Here is an 18674-nt window from a genome sequence, read left to right as displayed (position 1 = left end):
ACACGTGCGACACGAGACAGGGAGACACAGCGGCACAGGAAAACACACACCGACAGACACAAAGACGCAGACCACACAAAGATCCCCCCCTTAATACAGCCTTCACAGACTGCTGGGGCAAGTGCTGCTAGCGAGCGGCACCGATGAAGGCCGGCACGGCACACGAGGCGGTGGGTGGCCAGCACCACGCACCTCCGATTATCACGGTCGGCTACGTACGGTGCCAAAGAAGTTCAACATACATACATATATAGACCACGCCCGGCCGCCTTTGTCTCCCTGGACACGCACAAAGACAAAGATCCCCCGTATAGCCTTAACAGACTGTAGGGGCAAGTGCTGTTAGCGAGCACCTATGAAGGCCGGAACGGTACACGAGGGGGTGGGTGGCCAGCACCACGCCCGACCGCCTTTGTCTCCCCAGTGGCGATGTTTACACACCGCACCAGGTACTCATTTGAGGCTGAGTCGACCTAGGGGAGGCCCAGGACCCGTTCAGATAATCGTCACTGGGTGTTGGCCGTGAGCGGGAATCGAACCTGGGTCACCAGGTTCATAGCGAAGCGCGCTAACCACTACACTGCACAAAGGCGCACACACACACACACTCGCTCACCTTGTGCTTGTGTGCTGCCTTGACCTCTTTGAACCCAAAGCGTCCCTTTGCCATCTTTGCGAGTGACACACGCAGACACACACAGACGTACACACAGAGGTAAAGGTCCCCCGGATAGCCCACGGAGGCTGCTGGGTCCAAGGGTTGTTAAGCGAGTAGGACCGACTCTGACCATCACTCGCCACTGACGTTATCGCCGGGGCCGGGAATCGAACTTGTGTCACCAGGTCCGTGCTATGCATTGTGGGGCAAGTGCTGTTAGCGAGTGGCACCTTTGAAGGCCGAAACGGTACACGAGGGGGTGGGTGGCCAGCACCACGCCCGACCACCTTTGTCTTCCCAGTGGCGATGTTTACTACACACCGCACCAGGTACTAATTTGAGGCTGAGTCGACCTAGGGGAGGCCCAGGACCGGTTCACATAATTATCGTCACCGGTGTTGGCCGTGAGCGGGAATTGAAGCTGGGTCGCCGGGTTGCGAGTGTAGTGCGCTAACTGCTACGCTGCCGCTCCACACACATACTCACACACACACACGCTCTCTCACACACACACACACACGCTCTCACACACACACACACACACGCTCTCACACACACACACGCTCTCACACAGAGAGACACACACACTCTCACACACACACACACACGCTCTCACACACACACACACACGCTCTCACACACACACACACACACGCTCTCACACACACACACACACGCTCTCTCACACACACACACACACGCTCTCACACACACACGCTCTCTCACACACACACACACACGCTCTCTCACACACACACACACACGCTCTCACACACACACACGCTCTCACACAGAGAGACACACACACTCTCACACACACACACACACGCTCTCACACAGAGAGACACACACACTCTCACACTCACACAGACACGCGCTCTCACACAGAGAGACACACACACTCTCACACTCACACACACACGCTCTCACACAGAGAGACACACATACTCTCACACTCACACACACACACGCTCTCACACACACACACGCTCTCACACAGAGAGACACACACGCTCTCACACACACACACACACACGCTCTCACACACACACACGCTCTCACACAGAGAGACACACACGCTCTCACACACACACACACACACGCTCTCACACACACACACACACACGCTCTCACACACACACACACGCTCTCACACACACACACGCTCTCACACAGAGAGACACACACACTCTCACACTCACACACACACGCGCTCTCACACAGAGAGACACACACACTCTCACACTCACACACACACGCTCTCACACAGAGAGACACACACACTCTCACACTCACACACACACGCTCTCACACAGAGAGACACACACACTCTCACACTCACACACAGAGAAACACACACTCACACACACACACACAGAAACACACACACTGTCACACACAGAGAAACACACACACACACTCTCACACACAGAGAAACACACACACACACACTCTCACACAGAGAGACACACACACTCTCACACAAACATAAACACACACACACACACTGTCACACACAGAGAAACACACACACACACTGTCACACACAGAGAAACACACACACACACTCTCACACACAGAGACACACACACACACACTCTCACACAAACAGAAACACACACACACACTCTCACACACAGAGACACACACACACACACTCTCACACAAACAGAAACACACACACACACACTCTCACACACAGAGACACACACACACTCTCACACAAACAGAAACACACACACACACTGTCACACACAGAGAAACACACACACACACTGTCACACACAGAGAAACACACACACACACTCTCACACACAGAGACACACACACACTCTCACACAAACAGAAACATACACACACACTCTCACACAAACAGAAACACACACACACACACTCTCACACACAGAGACACACACACACTCTCACACAAACAGAAACACACACACACACTCTCACACACAGAGAAACACACACACACACACTCTCACACACAGAGACACACATACACACTCTCACACACACACATAGAGAAACACACACACACAAAGAAACACACACACTCTCACACACACACAAAGAAACACACACACTCTCACACACACTCACACACACACACACACTTTCACACACAGAGACACACACACACACACGGATACCATAGCAATGATGTCAACTTGTAACTCTGCGCGGGTGCGAGGGGCCAACGACTCTATCCCGTCGCACAGACGGAGCAACTGGGCCGGGGGCGGCGGTGAGGGAGCCTCGTCTAGAGACGCGAGGCGGACTCGCTTCCACGCTCCGCCAACAGGCGGCGGCCGCCTCGTACGACGGCTTTCAGAGGGCGGCCGCGTGCCCTTGCGCAGCCGCACATTGGGAGGAGAGCGGGCGGGGGGGGGGCCGGGGGGGGGGCGAGGGCTGTCGGCTCGTCCCGTTGCGCGGAGCAACGGGACGAGTGAAGTTCACACGGGGAAATTAATCCGGCGACGCGGCGACAAGCGTGAAATGGCCGCGAGAAACGAGCGAGCGAGCGTGCTAAGGGGTTAACGAGTGGGTGAATGAGAGAGTAAATGAATGAAAGGATGAGCGAGCGAGGTAATTGATAAACGAATGAGTTGATGGCAACGAGTGAATGAATGACGAGTGAACGTGTGTGTGACTACACACACACGTTCACTCATGCGTGAGTGACTGAATGAGTTGATTAATAAATGAGTCGATACATTACTGATTGAATTATGTGAATGAGATAACGAATTATAGAAAGTCTGAAAGAATAAGTGACAAGAATCAATGAAAAAGTCAATGCTGAAATAGTGAATCCATGAGTGAATGCATGAATGCATTAATGCACGGGTGAATGAGTTTGTGAGTGAATGAGCGAGCGGGCGTGTGTGTGAATACATGGGTTAACGAATGGATGAATGAGAGAGTAAATGAATGAAAGAATGAATAACCGAGGTAATGAATATTCGAATTAGTTGATGGCAACGAGTTAATGTGTGAATACACATTCATGAGTTAAATGATAAATTCGTCAACACATTAGTGCATGACTTAATACTTGAATGAGATAAAAAAAAATGATAGAATGTCTGAAAGAATGAAGGAGCCAATGCTGAAATAGTCAATCCATGAGTGAATGCATTAATGCATTAATGCACGGGTGAATGAGTTTGGTGAATGAATGAGTGAGTGAATGAGTGCTGGTGACAGGCTCACAAATCGGTACATGGACTTCATGGCTGGGTTGGCCTTGGTCATCAGGGAGATGAAAGCACCCCCACCTTTCTACAGGAGACACGGTGAGACACGGGGAGACACGGTGAGACACGGGGAGACACGGGGAGACACGGGGAGAGACGGGGAGAGACGGTGAGACGCGGGGACATGGGGAGACACGGGGAGACACGGTGAGACACGGGGAGACACGGGGAGACACGGGGAGAGACGGTGAGACGTGGGGACATAGGGAGACACGGTGAGACACGGGCAGACACGGTGAGATGGTGAGACACGGTGAGACACGGGGAGACACGGTGACACATGGGGAGACACGGAGAGAGACGGTGAGACGCGGGGACATGGGGGGACACGGTGAGACACGGTGAGACACGGTGAGATGGTGAGACACGGGGAGACACGGTGAGACACGGTGAGACATGGGGAGGCGGTGAGACAGGTGAGACATGGGGAGGCGGTGAGACACGGTGAGACACGGGGAGACACGGTGAGACACGGGGAGACACGGTGAGACACGGGGGAGACACGGGGGAGACACGGGGGAGAGAGTAAGACACGGGGAGACACGGTGAGACGGTGAGACACGGGGAGACACGGGGAGACACGGAGAGACACGGGGAGACACGGAGAGACATGGGGATGCAGGGAGACACGGGGAGAGGGTGAGACACGGGGAGACACGGGGAGACGGTGTTGACCCCCGTGGGGGTCAGAGGGGGTCATGGTGGTGAGTGACACAGAATGTCACCACGAGTGTCACTCACCTTGACAGTGAGCAGCCACTGCTGGTACGACTTGGCACTTCCTGTGACACAAAGACAAAGATCCCCCGTACAGCCTTCAGCAGAATGTTGGGGCAAGTGCTGTTAGCAAGCACCTATGAAGGCCGGCACGGCACATAAGGGGGTGGGTACTGGTGTTGGGCGTGAGTGGGAATCGAACCCGGGTTACCGGGTTCGTAGCGCAGCGCACTAACCGCGAACACCGCCGCTCCCCACACGCACACACACACACGCACACACACACACACGTACACACACACGTACACGCACACGTACACACACACGTACACACACACGTACACGCACACACACGCGCACACACACGCACACGTGCACACACACACGCACACGTACACGCACATACACAAGTACACGCACACACACACGTACGTACACGCACCGTTGCCTCCCCTCTGCACTCATGTCACATGGGTGGACTGCTCTGGTTGAGCACAATCGTGGGGGGGGGGGGGTGGAGGAAGATGGGGGTGGGCCTCAGGCCCTGGAGTGAAGGGGGAGCTCATGGGGGGGGGGGTCGGTGGGCACTGCAGGTGTCAGTGGGCCCTGGGAGGACAGTGGGCCCTGGGGGGGGGGGGGAGGGGGGGGGGGGCATTGGGCCCTGGAGGGTCAGCGGGGGCCCAAGTGCTGGTGGACCCTGGGGGGGGGGGGGGCCGGTGGGCCCTGGAACGGAGGAGGAGGTGGTCACCCTTGGAGTATCCGCCCAGGTTGATCTCTTCCTCAAAGAGGTCGCTGAAGCCCACGCCGGCGTTGAGCAGCTCCAGCCTCCCGTCGATGAACTGGGGACGACACAGGCAAAGGTCCCCCATGTAGCCTGCACACGCCAGAGGTCGCAATCGGGTACCCGATACCCGTACCCTACCCGATACCCGTACCCTACCCGATACCCGGCTACCCGTACACGGGTACGGGTAGGCCGTGAGTCACTGAATATGAGTAACCGTTTGTCACTCGTTTCCCAACGTCTTGTCTCTTCTCACAATTCAAGTTCCTAGAATCAACCCACCCGCGCCTGCAACATGGCTTCATCCCAGAGGTCGCAATCGGGTACCCGATACCCGTACCCTACCCGATACACGGCCGGGTACGGGTAGCCGAGTATCGGGTAGGGTACGGGTACCCGTTTGCGACCCTGGTGCGGCCGGGTACGGGTAAGGAATCAAAACCCGTTTGCGATCTCTGCCGAGTGGGGTGGTGCTAGTGATCGAGTGGGCGAGGCTAGCAACCGAGTGGGCGGGGTTAGGGGCAGGGTAGTCGATGAACTGGGGACGACACAGGCAAAGATCCCCCCGGTAGCCTGCACGCGCACACCGCTCGGGGGCAAGTGCGGGCAGGGAGCTGGTGCCTACGAAGGCCGACGGGGGGCAGATGCACGCACGGCACACTTCATCCAGCGGTGGATTGACCGCGGCTGTTGGTGATACGTAAGATACATACAAAGATAAAAGCTCACACCGACTGTTGGGACAAGTTGTGTAAAAGCAAAACAACGATTTAAAGCTGGCGTGACTGCAGGGATTCATCTTCTTGGTTCTTTCGGTAAAGTCACGTAGAAGGGAAGTAATAAAATAATAAACATAAAACATAATAAAATACAATTCTCACGACGTTTCGGCCACAACGCAAGCAGCCGTCCTCAGGTGAAGAACAGGTCTGTCGGAAAGACAGCGTCTGAATGAACAAGACCTGTTCTTCACCTGAGGACGGCTGCTTGCGTTGTGGCCGAAACGTCGTGAGAATTGTATTTTATTATGTTTTATGTTTATTATTTTATTATTTCCCTTCTACGTGACTTTACCGAAAGAACCCAGACGAGCAAAACAACGATTAAGTGCGGCACTACGGTAACCTCCACCGTGAGCAGCCTGAGACTGACCCTCCACTGTGGGCCCCTCCACGATAGGCCCTCCGTCGTGGGCCCTCCGCCGTGGGCCCTCCACACTGCGTTGGGAGATGCCTGGGAACTCCAAGACCCCCCCCCCTCGACTCCCCCCTTCTGTGTTCCTCGCAGCCTCCGGCCCAACCCCTGTCAACGCCTCGTGAGACCCCCTAGAGACCCCCCCCCCACCCAGCTAGAGGATCCCACATGGAATGTACCATGGAGTTCCAAGGTTGGGGGGGGGGGGGTGTGGTAGGAGAGTGTGAGGCTGTGTTTCCAGTAGTATGCAGGCGCTCACGATTAAGATGACGGTGTGCGTGTGTGTGTGTTGCCCAGCCACCGCATACCTAAACAGCTTTTGTTCGGCCGGATCGAGGGGGCTAAACGGGCGCGGCACGGGCTAGAGAAGAGATGGAGTGATGTGGTACAGGAGGACGTGGAGCTGAGTGGACTTGCCGATGACTGGTACCAGCGGTGTCAAGATCGGCCTCTGTGGAGGAGGCTCGTGAAGGACGCTACTGGGCAGTTGGAGGCAGTCGCCCTCCAACAACAACGGAGGGCGGAGGAGCGCCGCTCACAACAACGAGCCGAGGGCCGGGTGGCTAAAGCACAGCAAGTTGGTACAGTAGGGGGCACAGGTGGTGCATCAGCCAGTCATCTCGGTCATCTCGGTCAGTCGACCCGTGGCTCCTGCTGGGTCTGCCCAGTGACCTCCTGCCAGCGGGCGTTTGACACTTCACGTGATAGCCTCAAGTTGCACATGGCCTGGCACAAGCGTCGTGGTGACGTCACCGCCACTTAGTGGCGAATGGCGGTTGTTGTTGTTGTTGAACTTCTTTCGCACCGTACGTAGCCGACCGTGCTAATCAGGAGGTGAGGGATAAATGATGCCGATATTAATGATGGTCATGCTGATGAATGTGACGTTGATGACGACGGTGAACAGCTTGCTGATGATCACGTTGATGACGATGTTGATGATGATCATCACGGTTATCGCGTTGATGATGATGATGGCAATGACGATGATCATGGTGATGCTGACAAGTGCTGAACATCATGCTGATGATGATCACCATGATGATATTTGGACTTAATCCCCCTCCCCCGGTATACAATGGTAGAGTCCACGGGTGGCCGGTCGGTCCGTGTCTCTCATCACCCCCTCGGAACACCCCACTCAGGGAGGGGGCGGGCAGAGGGGGGTGGGGGGGACATGACACCTGCTGGGTGGGAGTCTAGTGGTGTCTTCAGGGGCCTGTATTGTGTCTCGCTTGCATTGTGCGTGGGTGGGTGTGCGTGGGTGGGTGTGCGTGAGTAGGTGTGCGTGGGTGGGGGCGCATGGGTGGGTGTGCGTGAGTGGGTGTGCGTGAGTGGGTGTGCGTGGGTGGGTGTGCGTGGGTGGGTGTGCGTGGGTGAGTGTGCGTGGGTGAGTGTGCGTGGGTGAGTGTGCGTGGGTGAGTGTGCGTGGGTGAGTGAGCGTGGGTGAGTGAGCGTGGGTGAGTGTGCGTGGGTGAGTGTGCGTGGGTGAGTGTGCGTGGGTGAGTGTGCGTGGGTGAGTGTGCGTGGGTGGGTGTGCGTGGGTGAGTGCGCGTGGGTGAGTGGCTGGGTGAGTGGCTGGCTGGGTGAGTGGCTGGGTGAGTGGCTGGCTGGGTGAGTGAGTGGCTGGGTGAGTGAGTGGCTGGGTGAGTGGTTGACTGGGTGAGTGGCTGGGTGAGTGGCTGGGTGAGTGGCTGGGCGAGTGTGCGTGGGTGAGTGTGCGTGGGTGAGTGTGCGTGGGCGAGTGTGCGTGGGTAAGAAGAGTAGTTTGCTGGTTGGGTGAGTGGTTGGCTGGGTGAGTGGTTGACTGGATGAGTGGCTGGGTGAGTGGCTGGGTGAGTGGCTGGGTGAGTGGTTGGGTGAGTGAGTGGCTGGGTGAGTGGCTGAGTGAGTGGCTGGGTGAGTGTGCGTGGGTGAGTGAGTGGCTGAGTGGTTGGCTGGGTGAGTGAGTGGCTGGGTGAGTGAGTGGCTGGGTGAGTGGCTGGGTGAGTGGCTGGGTGAGTGGCTGGCTGGGTGAGTGGCTGGGTGAGTGTCTGGGTGAGTGACTAGCCGAGCGAGCGGCTTGGTGGGCGACTAGCTGGGTAGGCTGGCGACACTCCTCACTGTTTCTCCCCTCCCGCCTGTCGTGCCACTGCCTTGCGTTTGACGCAAGGAAACCAGCAGTGATGACATTCTCTCTCTCTCTCAAATCCATCTGTCTCTCTCTCTGTCAAATCCCTCTGTCTCTCTCTATCTCAAATCCCTCTCTCTCTCTATGTATATCGCTCTCTCTCTCCGTCACCGCAGCTTCTCGCCGTGACTCATCCTCCACGCAATTTCTACCGAAGAGAAAATAAACCCACACGGCGGAATGTCTCACAAATTCAGTCATCGGCGTTATCTGCCAACGGGCAACCAACTCCGCACTTTAATCGCGCGAGAATGATAAACAAAATAGGCATCGGTCTCTCGCTCGCTCTCTGTCCGCAACCCTCTCTCTCTTCCCTCACCCTCCCCTCTCTCACCATCTCTCTCACCCACTCTCACCGCTCACTCCTATCTCTCCCCTGCCCTCTCTCACACTCACCCTCTCACACTCACCCTCTCTCTCTGTGTGTTTGCCTCTCTTCCCCCCCGCGTCTCTCTCACTCTTGCCCTCTCTCTTTCTCTCGACAAAATTAAATTCAACAAGATGACGTTACCGTTGGCCAGCCTTCAGAGATCACACGCGTACATAAATAATTATAGACATGCAAATACACACACGGATTGCAAAGACAAAGCTCACATGTATGACCTTAATAGACTGCTGGGGCAAGTGCTGTTAGCGAGTAGCAGCTATGAAGGCCGGAACGGCACCACGCGAGGTGGCGATGTTTACACACCGCACCAGGTACTCATTTGAGGCTGAGTCTACCTAGGGGGAGGCCCATAATCGTCACCGGTGTTGGTGGCCATGAGTGGGAATCGCACTCGGGTCTCTGCCGGGTTCCTAGAGCAGTGCAGCGCTAACCGCTACTACACCACCGCTCCCCACATGCACAGACAAAGACAAAGACCCCCCATATAGCCTTAACACACTGTTGGGGCAAGTGCTGTTAGCGAGCACCTATAAAGGCCGGAACAGTACACGAGGGAGTGGGTGGCCAACACCACGCCCGACCGCCTTTGTCTCCCCAGTGGCGATGTTTAAACATCGCAACCAGGTACTCATTTGAGGCTGAGTCGACCTAGGGGAGGCCCAGGACCGGTTTAGATAATTATCGTCACTGGTGTTGACCGTGAGCGGGAATCGAACTCGGGTAGCCGGGTTCGTAGCGCAGCGTAGTGGTAACCGCTACACCACCGCTCCCCAGCACAGAGACACACAGATACACACGCACGCACGCAGCTGTGAAGAGAGGAACGGGGAAGAGTGAGGGAGCGGTGGGAGAGTCTGGGATGAGTTGAGAGGGGAAGATGATCAGGGAAAGATGATCAGGGAAAGATGGGGAAGCAAGTGGGCAGAGTTGGTGAGCAGTTGTGAGAGTTTGGGAGTGCTGAGAGGGAGCGGAGAGAAACTGAAACTCTGGGAGAAGTTGGGAGAGTCATGAAGCAGTTGGGAAAGTTGGGGAGCAGTTGGGAGACTCTGGGAGCAGTTGGGAGAGTTGGGGAGCAGTTGGGAGCGTTAGGAATGAGTGGGAGAGTGAGTTGGGGAATGAATGGGAGTGGGCAGCAGTTGGGAATGTGAGGAATGAGTGAGTTGGGGAGTGAATGGGAGTGGGGAGCAGTTGGGAGTGTGAGGAATGAGTGGGAGAGTGAGTTGGGGAGTGAATGGGAGTGAATGGGAGAGTCGGGGACAAGCCACCTGTGCTCCCCGGCTCCGCGCTGGGGAATGCGCGACTCAGAGCGGCGACTCAGAGCGACGACTCCGCGAGGAGCTTGTTGTGAAACCGGAGACTCCGCCGCATCTGGCGGAGTCTCCGCTCCCACGCAGAGCGAGCAACTCTCACGGGGACAGGCGAGCGGAGAGACGCGGGGGGGGGGGGGGGGACGTGGACACAAGCGGGGACACGCAGGGTGAGACACGCAGAGAGTTGCGGGGGAGGGGCGGAGACACGCAAGGACACGCGGGAGACGCGGGGACACGCGGGGTGAGACAAGCAGAGAGTCGTGGGGGGGAGGGGGGGCAGAGACACACAAGGACACGCGGGGACACGCGGGGTGAGACACGCAGAGAGTTGTGGGGGGGGGGGGGGGGGAGACACACAAGGACACGCGGGGAGACGCGGGGTGAGACCCACGGCGAGAGACGTGCGGGGAGAGACACACGGCAAGTCACGGGGGAGGCGTTTGTGGAAACGCGTGGAGACTCAAACCGGAGACCCACACGGAGACACACAGACTGGTCTTCACACGCGTGTGCGTGCGCACGTCCACACGCGTGTGCTACCTGCTTGAAGAGCTGCAGCTGCGTGGCGTGCTTGAGGAAGGAGCGCACCGAGCTGGACTTGCTCTCCACAAACGCCTCCTCGCTGAACGTGATCGCCTCTCCCTGCGGTGGCACGGCACGACGACGCGCCAGTCACCGGGGCGGCACGACGGCGCGCCAGTCACCGGGGCGGCACGACGGCGCGCCAGTCACCGGGGCGGCACGACGGCGCGCCAGTCACCGGGGCGGCACGACGGCGCGCCAGTCACCGGGGCGGCACGACGGCGCGCCAGTCACCGGGGCGGCACGACGGCACGCCAGTCACCGGGGTGGCACGACGGCACGCCAGTCACCGGGGCGGCACGGCGTGTTGGTGTCGTGGTGGCACGGCGCGTCAGTAACCGGGGTGGTACGGTCCGTTATCGTGTGACAAGAGCGTTGTCGGTGGCACAGCGTGTGAGTGTTGTGTGGTGTGAGTGGCACACCCTGTCGGTGATTTGGTGTCAGTGAGTTCCACACTGTGGCAGCGATGCGCCGTGCCAACATCTGAGATGCCCTCAGCGGAGGCCCAGGACCACTTCAAATATTTGCCACTGATGTTGCACCAAAGACAGAGACCCCCCATATAGCCTTAACACACTGTTGGGGCAAGTGCTGTTAGCGAGCACGTGGTGTTACGTGGTGTTACGTCACGTGACATCATGTGACGTCGCGTGATGCCGTGTCATGTGCCACTCACAGGCCGGAATCTCAGGGCCTCTCTGTAGGTTCCGAACAGCTGGGCTTGGGCCCTCAGGAAAGCATGCGCCAGCCCCGTGCCCGTTACGGCCGACTGTTTCTTAATGCGCGACTTCAGAGTGGACGCCTGGGACACGGGGACAGGGAGACACGGAGACACGGAGACACGGAGACCCAGAGACACGGAGACAGGGGGACAGGGAGACACGGAGACACAGAGACACGGAGACACAGAGACAGGGGGACAGGGAGACACAGAGACACGGAGACAGGGGGACAGGGAGACACGGAGACAGGGGGAAATGGGGACATGGAGACACGGAGACACGGAGACAGGGGGACACGGGGTCATGGGGAGACGGAGACATGGATACACGGGGACACAGAGACACGGGGACACGGAAACACGGATACATGGAGACACAGAGACAGGGAGACATGGGGACAGGGGGACACGGGGTCATGGGGAGACTCAGACAAGGATACACGGAGACACGGAGACATGGGGACACGGAGACAAGGGAAACACGGGGACACGGGGAGAGAGATGCAATGCTGTTCTCTGTACGAGGAGCCAACGCGCTGGGCAGTACAGCAAGCGGGTTCGTTTTTTAAAAGCCATCCATGTGGAGCTTTGAGTGTGTCCCTCCCGTCCCCACTCTCACCCCCCCAACCCCCCCCCCCCCCCCGGGTTTTCTCTGGGGTTCTCCAGTTTCCTCCCAAACCCCGCTTATTTATTTTTGCTCACAAGGAGTCGGCCAAACATCCCAATGTAGCGGGACCCCTCCTGAAAACAAGTCCTGAGACTCTCCGTCGAGGCTTTCCCGGCTAAATAAATATCATTGCTCTTGTTATTATTATTTCTAGGGCTCCACGGTGGCCAGGAGATGTTAACTACCTCGCCTGGTATACAGGAGGTCGTGGTTTCGATCACGACCCTGACGCCTGCTGCTGTATATTTGGAGTTTGCGTGTCTCTCTCTCTCATCATCATCACGGTGGCTAGGAGATGTTAACTACCTCACCTGGTATACAGGAGGTTGTGGGTTCGATCCCAACCCTGACGCCTGCTGCTGTATATTTGGAGTTTGCGTGTGAGTGAACGAAAAGAGAGTGAATGGGTGGGTGAGTGAATTAATAAGTTGAGTGAATGAATGAGTGAATTATTGTGAGGGTGAGTGAACGAAAAAAGAGCGAATGAGTGGGTGAGTGAATGAATAATTTGAATGAGTGAATTCGTGTGAGGGTGAGCAAACGAAAAAGAGTGAATGAGTGAATGAATAAGTGGAGTGACTGAATGAGTGTATTTGTGTGAGGGTGAGCGGACTTGAAACCCATTGGGATTTTTGCACACAGCGTTGATATACGGTGCTTTTTTTGTCCGGAAGATCTTTACTGGTTTTCCCTGGATGTTTCTGTTGCGAAACGTCACTTGAAGATGTTGTTTGTTCATGATTTGTTACGGTTGCACCCGAGTCAAGAGCCTCACGGCTAACACAGGGCTCTCCCTAATAAATTAAACTGAAAACTGAATTAAAAGAATAAGTGAATCATTCAGTGAGTGAGTGAATTAGTGTGGGATTGAGTGAATGAAAATCGTGAGTGAAAAAATGAGCGAATGAACGAAGAAAAGAGTGAGTGAGCGAGTGAATGAGTGAGCGAGTGAACGAAAAAAGAGTGAGTGAATGAGTGAGCGAGTGAATGAGTGAGCGAGTGAATGAGTGAGCGAGTGAATGAGTGAGCGAGTGAATGAGCGAGTGAGTGAGCGAGTGAATTAGTGAGCGAGTGAACGAGTGAGTGAGCGAGTGAATGAGTGAGCGAGTGAATGAGCGAGCGAGTGAATGAGCGAGCGAGCGAATGAGTGAGCGAGCGAGTGAATGAGTGAGCGAGCAAGTGAGCGAGTGAGCGAGCGAGTGAATGAGCGAGCGAGTGAGCGAGTGAATTAGTGAGCGAGTGAGCGAGTGAATGAGTGAGCGAGTGAATGAGTGAGCGAGTGAATGAGTGAGCGAGCGAGTGAGCGAGCGAGCGAGTGAATGAGCGAGCGAGTGAGCGAGTGAATTAGTGAGCGAGTGAATGAGTGAGCGAGTGAATGAGTGAGCGAGTGAATGAGTGAGCGAGTGAGTGAATGAGCGAGCGAGTGAATGAGTGAGCGAGCGAGCGAGTGAGTGAGCGAGCGAGTGAGCGAGCGAGTGAGCGAGCGAGTGAGTGAGCGAGTGAGTGAGCGAGCGAGCGAGCGAGTGAGCGAGCGAGCGAGCGAATGAGTGAAAGAGTGAGTGAATGAGCGAGTGAATGAGTGAGCGAGTGAATGAGTGAGCGAGTGAATGAGTGAGCGAGTGAGTGAGCGAGCGAGTGCGCGAGCGAGCGAGCGATGCTGCTGCTGCTGTGTACGGTGAGTTGAGCTGATTCCGAGTGACTCAGCGGGAACTCGTGTGACCAGGACTCCCCGCTTGCGGTCACGAGTGACCACGAGGGAGTTCACACCTCGGTGCGATTCACGTGGTAAGATTTAAAAAGTTGCAATTTAGTTGTATTTGTACAGTAAAACCTTGGATTGCGAGCATAATTCGTTCCGGAAACGTGTTTTTAATCCAAAGCACTCGTACATCAAAGCACTCGTGTATCAGTTGTGATCACGTGACGCTCGGCAGACAAAGCGTACGCACGTACTACTCGTATTGCAAGACCTCGCTCGTTTATCAAATTAATATTTATTTAAAAAATTAGCTCGTCTTGCAAAACACTCGCAGACCAAGTTACTCGCAATCCAAGGTTTTACTGTAGATGTGTTTAAGTGATTTGTTTACTTTTCTTAATGCTTTGCACTCCTACCGTGTTTTTTGTACTGTGTTTGTTGTTGTTTTTTGTACTGTGTTTGTTGTTGTTTTTGTACTGTGTTTGTTGTTGTTTTTTGTACTGTGTTTGTGTTTGTTGTTGTTTTTTGTACTGTGTTTGTGTTTGTTGTTGTTGGAGCGTTCTGACCCCGTGACCCCCTAACTGGACGTGTGTGAAAAAAGAGCTTTAGAACTCATCGGATTACTCCACTACAAATAAATACACATCGTCTTCCTGGTTGCTGCTGATGATGCTGCTGCTGGACACACATCATGCTGCTGCTGATGATGCTGCTGATGCTGCTGCTGATGATGATGCTGCTGATGATGCTGCTGATGATGCTGCTGCTAGACAGCGCCAAGTGAGTAATGCGCACATCATGATGCTGATGCTGCAGATACTGCTGATGATGCTGATGATGATGCTGATGATGATGCTGATGCTGATGATGATGCTGATGGTGCTGCTGCTGGACAGCGCCAAGTGAGTAATGCGCACATCATGATGCTGATGATGATGCTGCAGATACTGCTGATGATGCTGCTGATGATGATGATGATGCTGCTGATGATGCTGATGATGATGCTGATGACACTGCTGCTGATGATGCTGCTGATGCTACTGCTGATGCTGCTGCTGATGCTGCTGCTGATGCTGCTGCTGATGATGCTCCTGATGCTGCTGCTGATGATGCTGCTGATGCTGCTGCTGATGATGATGCTGCTGATGATGCTGCTGCTGCTGATGATGCTGATGCTGCTGATGACGCCGCTGCTGATGACGCTGCTGCTGATGACGCTATTGTTGTTTTTGTACGAATCCCCGGGGGATTCTCTCACATCCCCCCCCAGTCCCTCCCTCCCACCCCCCTCGTAAACTGAACCCCTTCAGGAATGGGGAATCAAATCACAACAACAACAACATTGTGAACAACAGCATCAGCAGCAGCATCAGCAGCAGTATCAGCATCAGCAGCAACATCAGCGACAACAGTAGTATCAGTAACAGTAGCATTAGCAGAAGCAGCTACATCAGCAGCATCAGCAGCATCAGCAGCATCAGCAGCATCAGCAGCAGTAGCATCAGCAACATCAGCAGCTGCAACAGCGCTACCACCAGCAACAGCAGTAGCATCGGCAGCATCAGCATCAGCAGCAACATCAGCAACAGCAGTAGTATCAGTAACAGTAGCATCAGCAGCACCAGCAGCAACAGTAGCATCGGCAGGAGCATCAGCAGCAACATCAGTAGCAGCAACAGCATCAGCAACAGACATAGCATCCGCAACAACAGTAGTATCAGCAACAGTAGCATCAGCAGCACCAGCAGCAACAGTAGCATCAGCAGTGCACTCACAGCAATGGGTGCAGTAAGTACAAACTCTCATGGTGAGGGGGGGTCAGGGGTCTGGTGAGCGTGGTGGTGAGTGTGGCAGTGAGTCTGGTGAGTGTGGTGAGCGTGCCGAGTCTGTAATGCTGTGAGTGTGGTGAGTGTGGTGCTGAGTGCAGAGGTGAGTGTTGTGGTGAGTGTGGTGAGTGTGGCGGTGAGTGTGGCAGTGAGTGGTGGTGGTGAGTGTGGCAGTGAGTGGTGGTGGTGAGTGTGGCAGTGAGTGGTGGTAGTGAGTGTGGTAGTGAGTGTGGTGAGTGTGATGGTGAGTGCGGTGGTGAATGTGAAGGTGAGTGATGGCAGTGAGTGTGGCGATGAGTGTGGTAGTGAGTGTGGTAGTGAGTGTGGCGGTGAGTGTGATGGTGAGTGCGGCGGTGAGTGTGGCGGTGAGTGTGATGGTGAGTGTGGCGGTGAATGTGAAGGTGAGTGATGGTGGTGAGTGTGGCGGTGAGTGTGGCGATGAGTGTGGTAGTGAGTGTGGTAGTGTGTGTGGCGGTGAGTGTGATGGTGAGTGTGGTAGTGTGTGTGGCGGTGAGTGTGGTAGTGAGTGTGGTAGTGTGTGTGGCGGTGAGTGTGATGGTGAGTGTGGTAGTGAGTGTGGTGGTGAGTGTGGTAGTGAGTGTGGTGGTGAGTGTGGCGGTGAATGTGATGGTGAGTGCGGTGGTGAATGTGAAGGTGAGTGATGGTGGTGAGTGTGGCGATGAGTGTGGTAGTGAGTGTGGTGGTGTGTGTGGCGGTGAGTGATGGTGAGTGATGGTGGTGAGTGTGGCAGTTAGTGTGGTAGTGTGTGTGGCGGTGAGTGTGATGGTGAGTGTGGTAGTGTGTGTGGTAGTGAGTGTGGTAGTGAGTGTGGTAGTGAGTGTGATGGTGAGTGAGGGTGGTGAGTGTGGCGGTGAGTGTGATGGTGAGTGCGGTGGTGAATGTGGTGGTGAGTGTGGCGGTGAGTGTGGTAGTGTGTGTGGGGTGAGTGTGGTGGTGAGTGTGGCGGTGAGTGATGGTGGTGAGTGTGGCAGTTAGTGTGGTAGTGTGTGTGGCGGTGAGTGTGGTGGTGAGTGCGGTGGTGAATGTGAAGGTGAGTGATGGTGGTGAGTGTGGTGGTTAATGTGGAGGTGAGTGGCGTTAAGTATTGTGGTGAGTGTTGTAGTGAGTGTGGCGGTTAGTGTGGAGGTGAGTGGCGGTGAGTATTGTGGTGAGTATTGTGGTGAGTGGCGGTGAGTATTGTGGTGAGTGTGGTGGTGAGTATTGTGGTGAGTGTGGAGGTGAGTGGCGGTGAGTATTGTGGTGAGTATTGTGGTGAGTATTGTGGTGAGTATTGTGGTGAGTGTGGTGGTGAGTATTGTGGTGAGTGTGGAGGTGAGTGGCGGTGAGTTACCAGGTCGTGGGGGAGAGACAGGAGGTCATTGAACGGAGTCTCCAACTGATTCGCGTCGACGTTCAACACCACGGCCTCCTCCAGGCCGAGCGCACGCACACTCTGCACACAGAAAGACAAAGGTCCCCCGTGTAGTCCACACAGACTGTTGGGGCAAGTGCTGTTAGCGAGCAACACCTATGACGACGGTTGGCATGGCACACGAGGGGGTGGGTGGCCAGCACCACGCCCGGCCGCCTTTGTCTCCCTTTTGGTGATGTTTAAACACCGCAACCAGGTACTCACTTGAGGCTGAGTCGACCTAGGGGTGGCTCAGGACCGATTCAGATCATCGTCACTGGCGTTAGCCGTGCAGGAATCGCACGCTAACCATTCCGCTACCACTCAACCACACGTCCAGAGACACACACACAGGTAGACACACACACAGGTAGACACACACACAGGTACACAGGTACACAGGTACACAGGTACACAGGTACACGCATACATGAACAACGTACCTCCATGAGTGTGGAATGAACACCTATGAGGTACGGCATGGGAGCCCTGCACACACACACACACAGGTGAGTGAGTGTACTCAAGATGAGTGAGCAAGTGTGTGAGCGAGCGAGTGGGTGAGGGAGTGAGTGGGTGGTTGAGTGAGCGAGCGAGTGAGTGAGTTGGTGTGTGAGTGAGCGAGTGAGTGAGCGACTGGGTGAGCGAGTGAGTGAGTGAGCGAGCGAGCGACTGGGTGAGCGAGTGAGTGGGTGAGTGAGCGAGTGAGCGGGTGGGCAAACAAGCATGCGGGCGAGCGGGCGAGCGAGCGGGCGGGTAAGTGGGCGAGCGAGCGAGCGAGTGGGTGAGCGAGAGAGCGAATGGGTGAGCGAGAGAGCGAATGGGTGAGCGTGAACTCACCCGCAGTAGTCCAGTAGGTGTGGAGGCAGGACAGGGATGAACACATGCTGCCAGTAGGTGGGGTAGAGCAGCGCGGCTGCCCCGTGCACGCACGCCGTGAGCTGCGGGTCGCCGCCACCGCCATCACCATCGCCACCACCATCGCCATCGCCACCACCATCGCCACCGCCATCACCATCGCCACCGCCATCGCCACCACCATCGCCACCACCATCACCATCGCCACCACCATCGCCACCGCCATCACCATCGCCACCGCCATCGCCACCGCCATCGCCACCACCATCATCAGCATCATAAGCATCAACAACAACACCATCATCATCAGCATCAACAACAACACCATCAGCATCAACAACAACACCATCGATACTGTCTACATCAGTATCATCACCATCAACACCATCATAAACATCAACACCATCAACAGCAGGATCATCA

The 18674-nt window shown here is 55.6% G+C and overlaps 2 protein-coding genes across 2 annotated transcripts in view; both read right to left on the bottom strand.

Moving 5' to 3' along the window:
- LOC144948352 (uncharacterized) overlaps positions 1-670 on the bottom strand; it is a 17254-nt gene extending 16584 nt beyond the window's left edge. The window contains exon 1 of the mRNA XM_078877780.1: positions 617-670. Within this exon, the coding sequence (XP_078733906.1) occupies positions 617-670 (54 nt within the window). The remainder of the gene's footprint in view (positions 1-616) is intronic.
- Positions 671-2924: 2254 nt separating this feature from the next.
- On the bottom strand, positions 2925-18329 carry LOC144948351 (DENN domain-containing protein 1B-like). The gene is made up of 9 exons (XM_078877779.1): positions 18234-18329; positions 17837-17882; positions 17334-17435; positions 11746-11871; positions 11028-11129; positions 5387-5477; positions 4663-4703; positions 3888-3946; positions 2925-3012 (listed from the first exon to the last, which is right to left on the bottom strand). The coding sequence occupies exons 2-9, from the start codon at positions 17873-17875 to the stop codon at positions 2925-2927; spliced, it is 648 nt and encodes a 215-aa protein (XP_078733905.1). The 5' UTR covers positions 17876-17882; positions 18234-18329.
- Positions 18330-18674: the final 345 nt, after the last annotated feature.

The sequence above is a fragment of the Lampetra fluviatilis genome, chromosome 49 (genome assembly GCF_964198595.1).
Source record: "Lampetra fluviatilis chromosome 49, kcLamFluv1.1, whole genome shotgun sequence".
Lineage (NCBI taxonomy): Eukaryota > Metazoa > Chordata > Hyperoartia > Petromyzontiformes > Petromyzontidae > Lampetra > Lampetra fluviatilis.
This window is presented reverse-complemented; position numbering and strand designations above follow the sequence as displayed.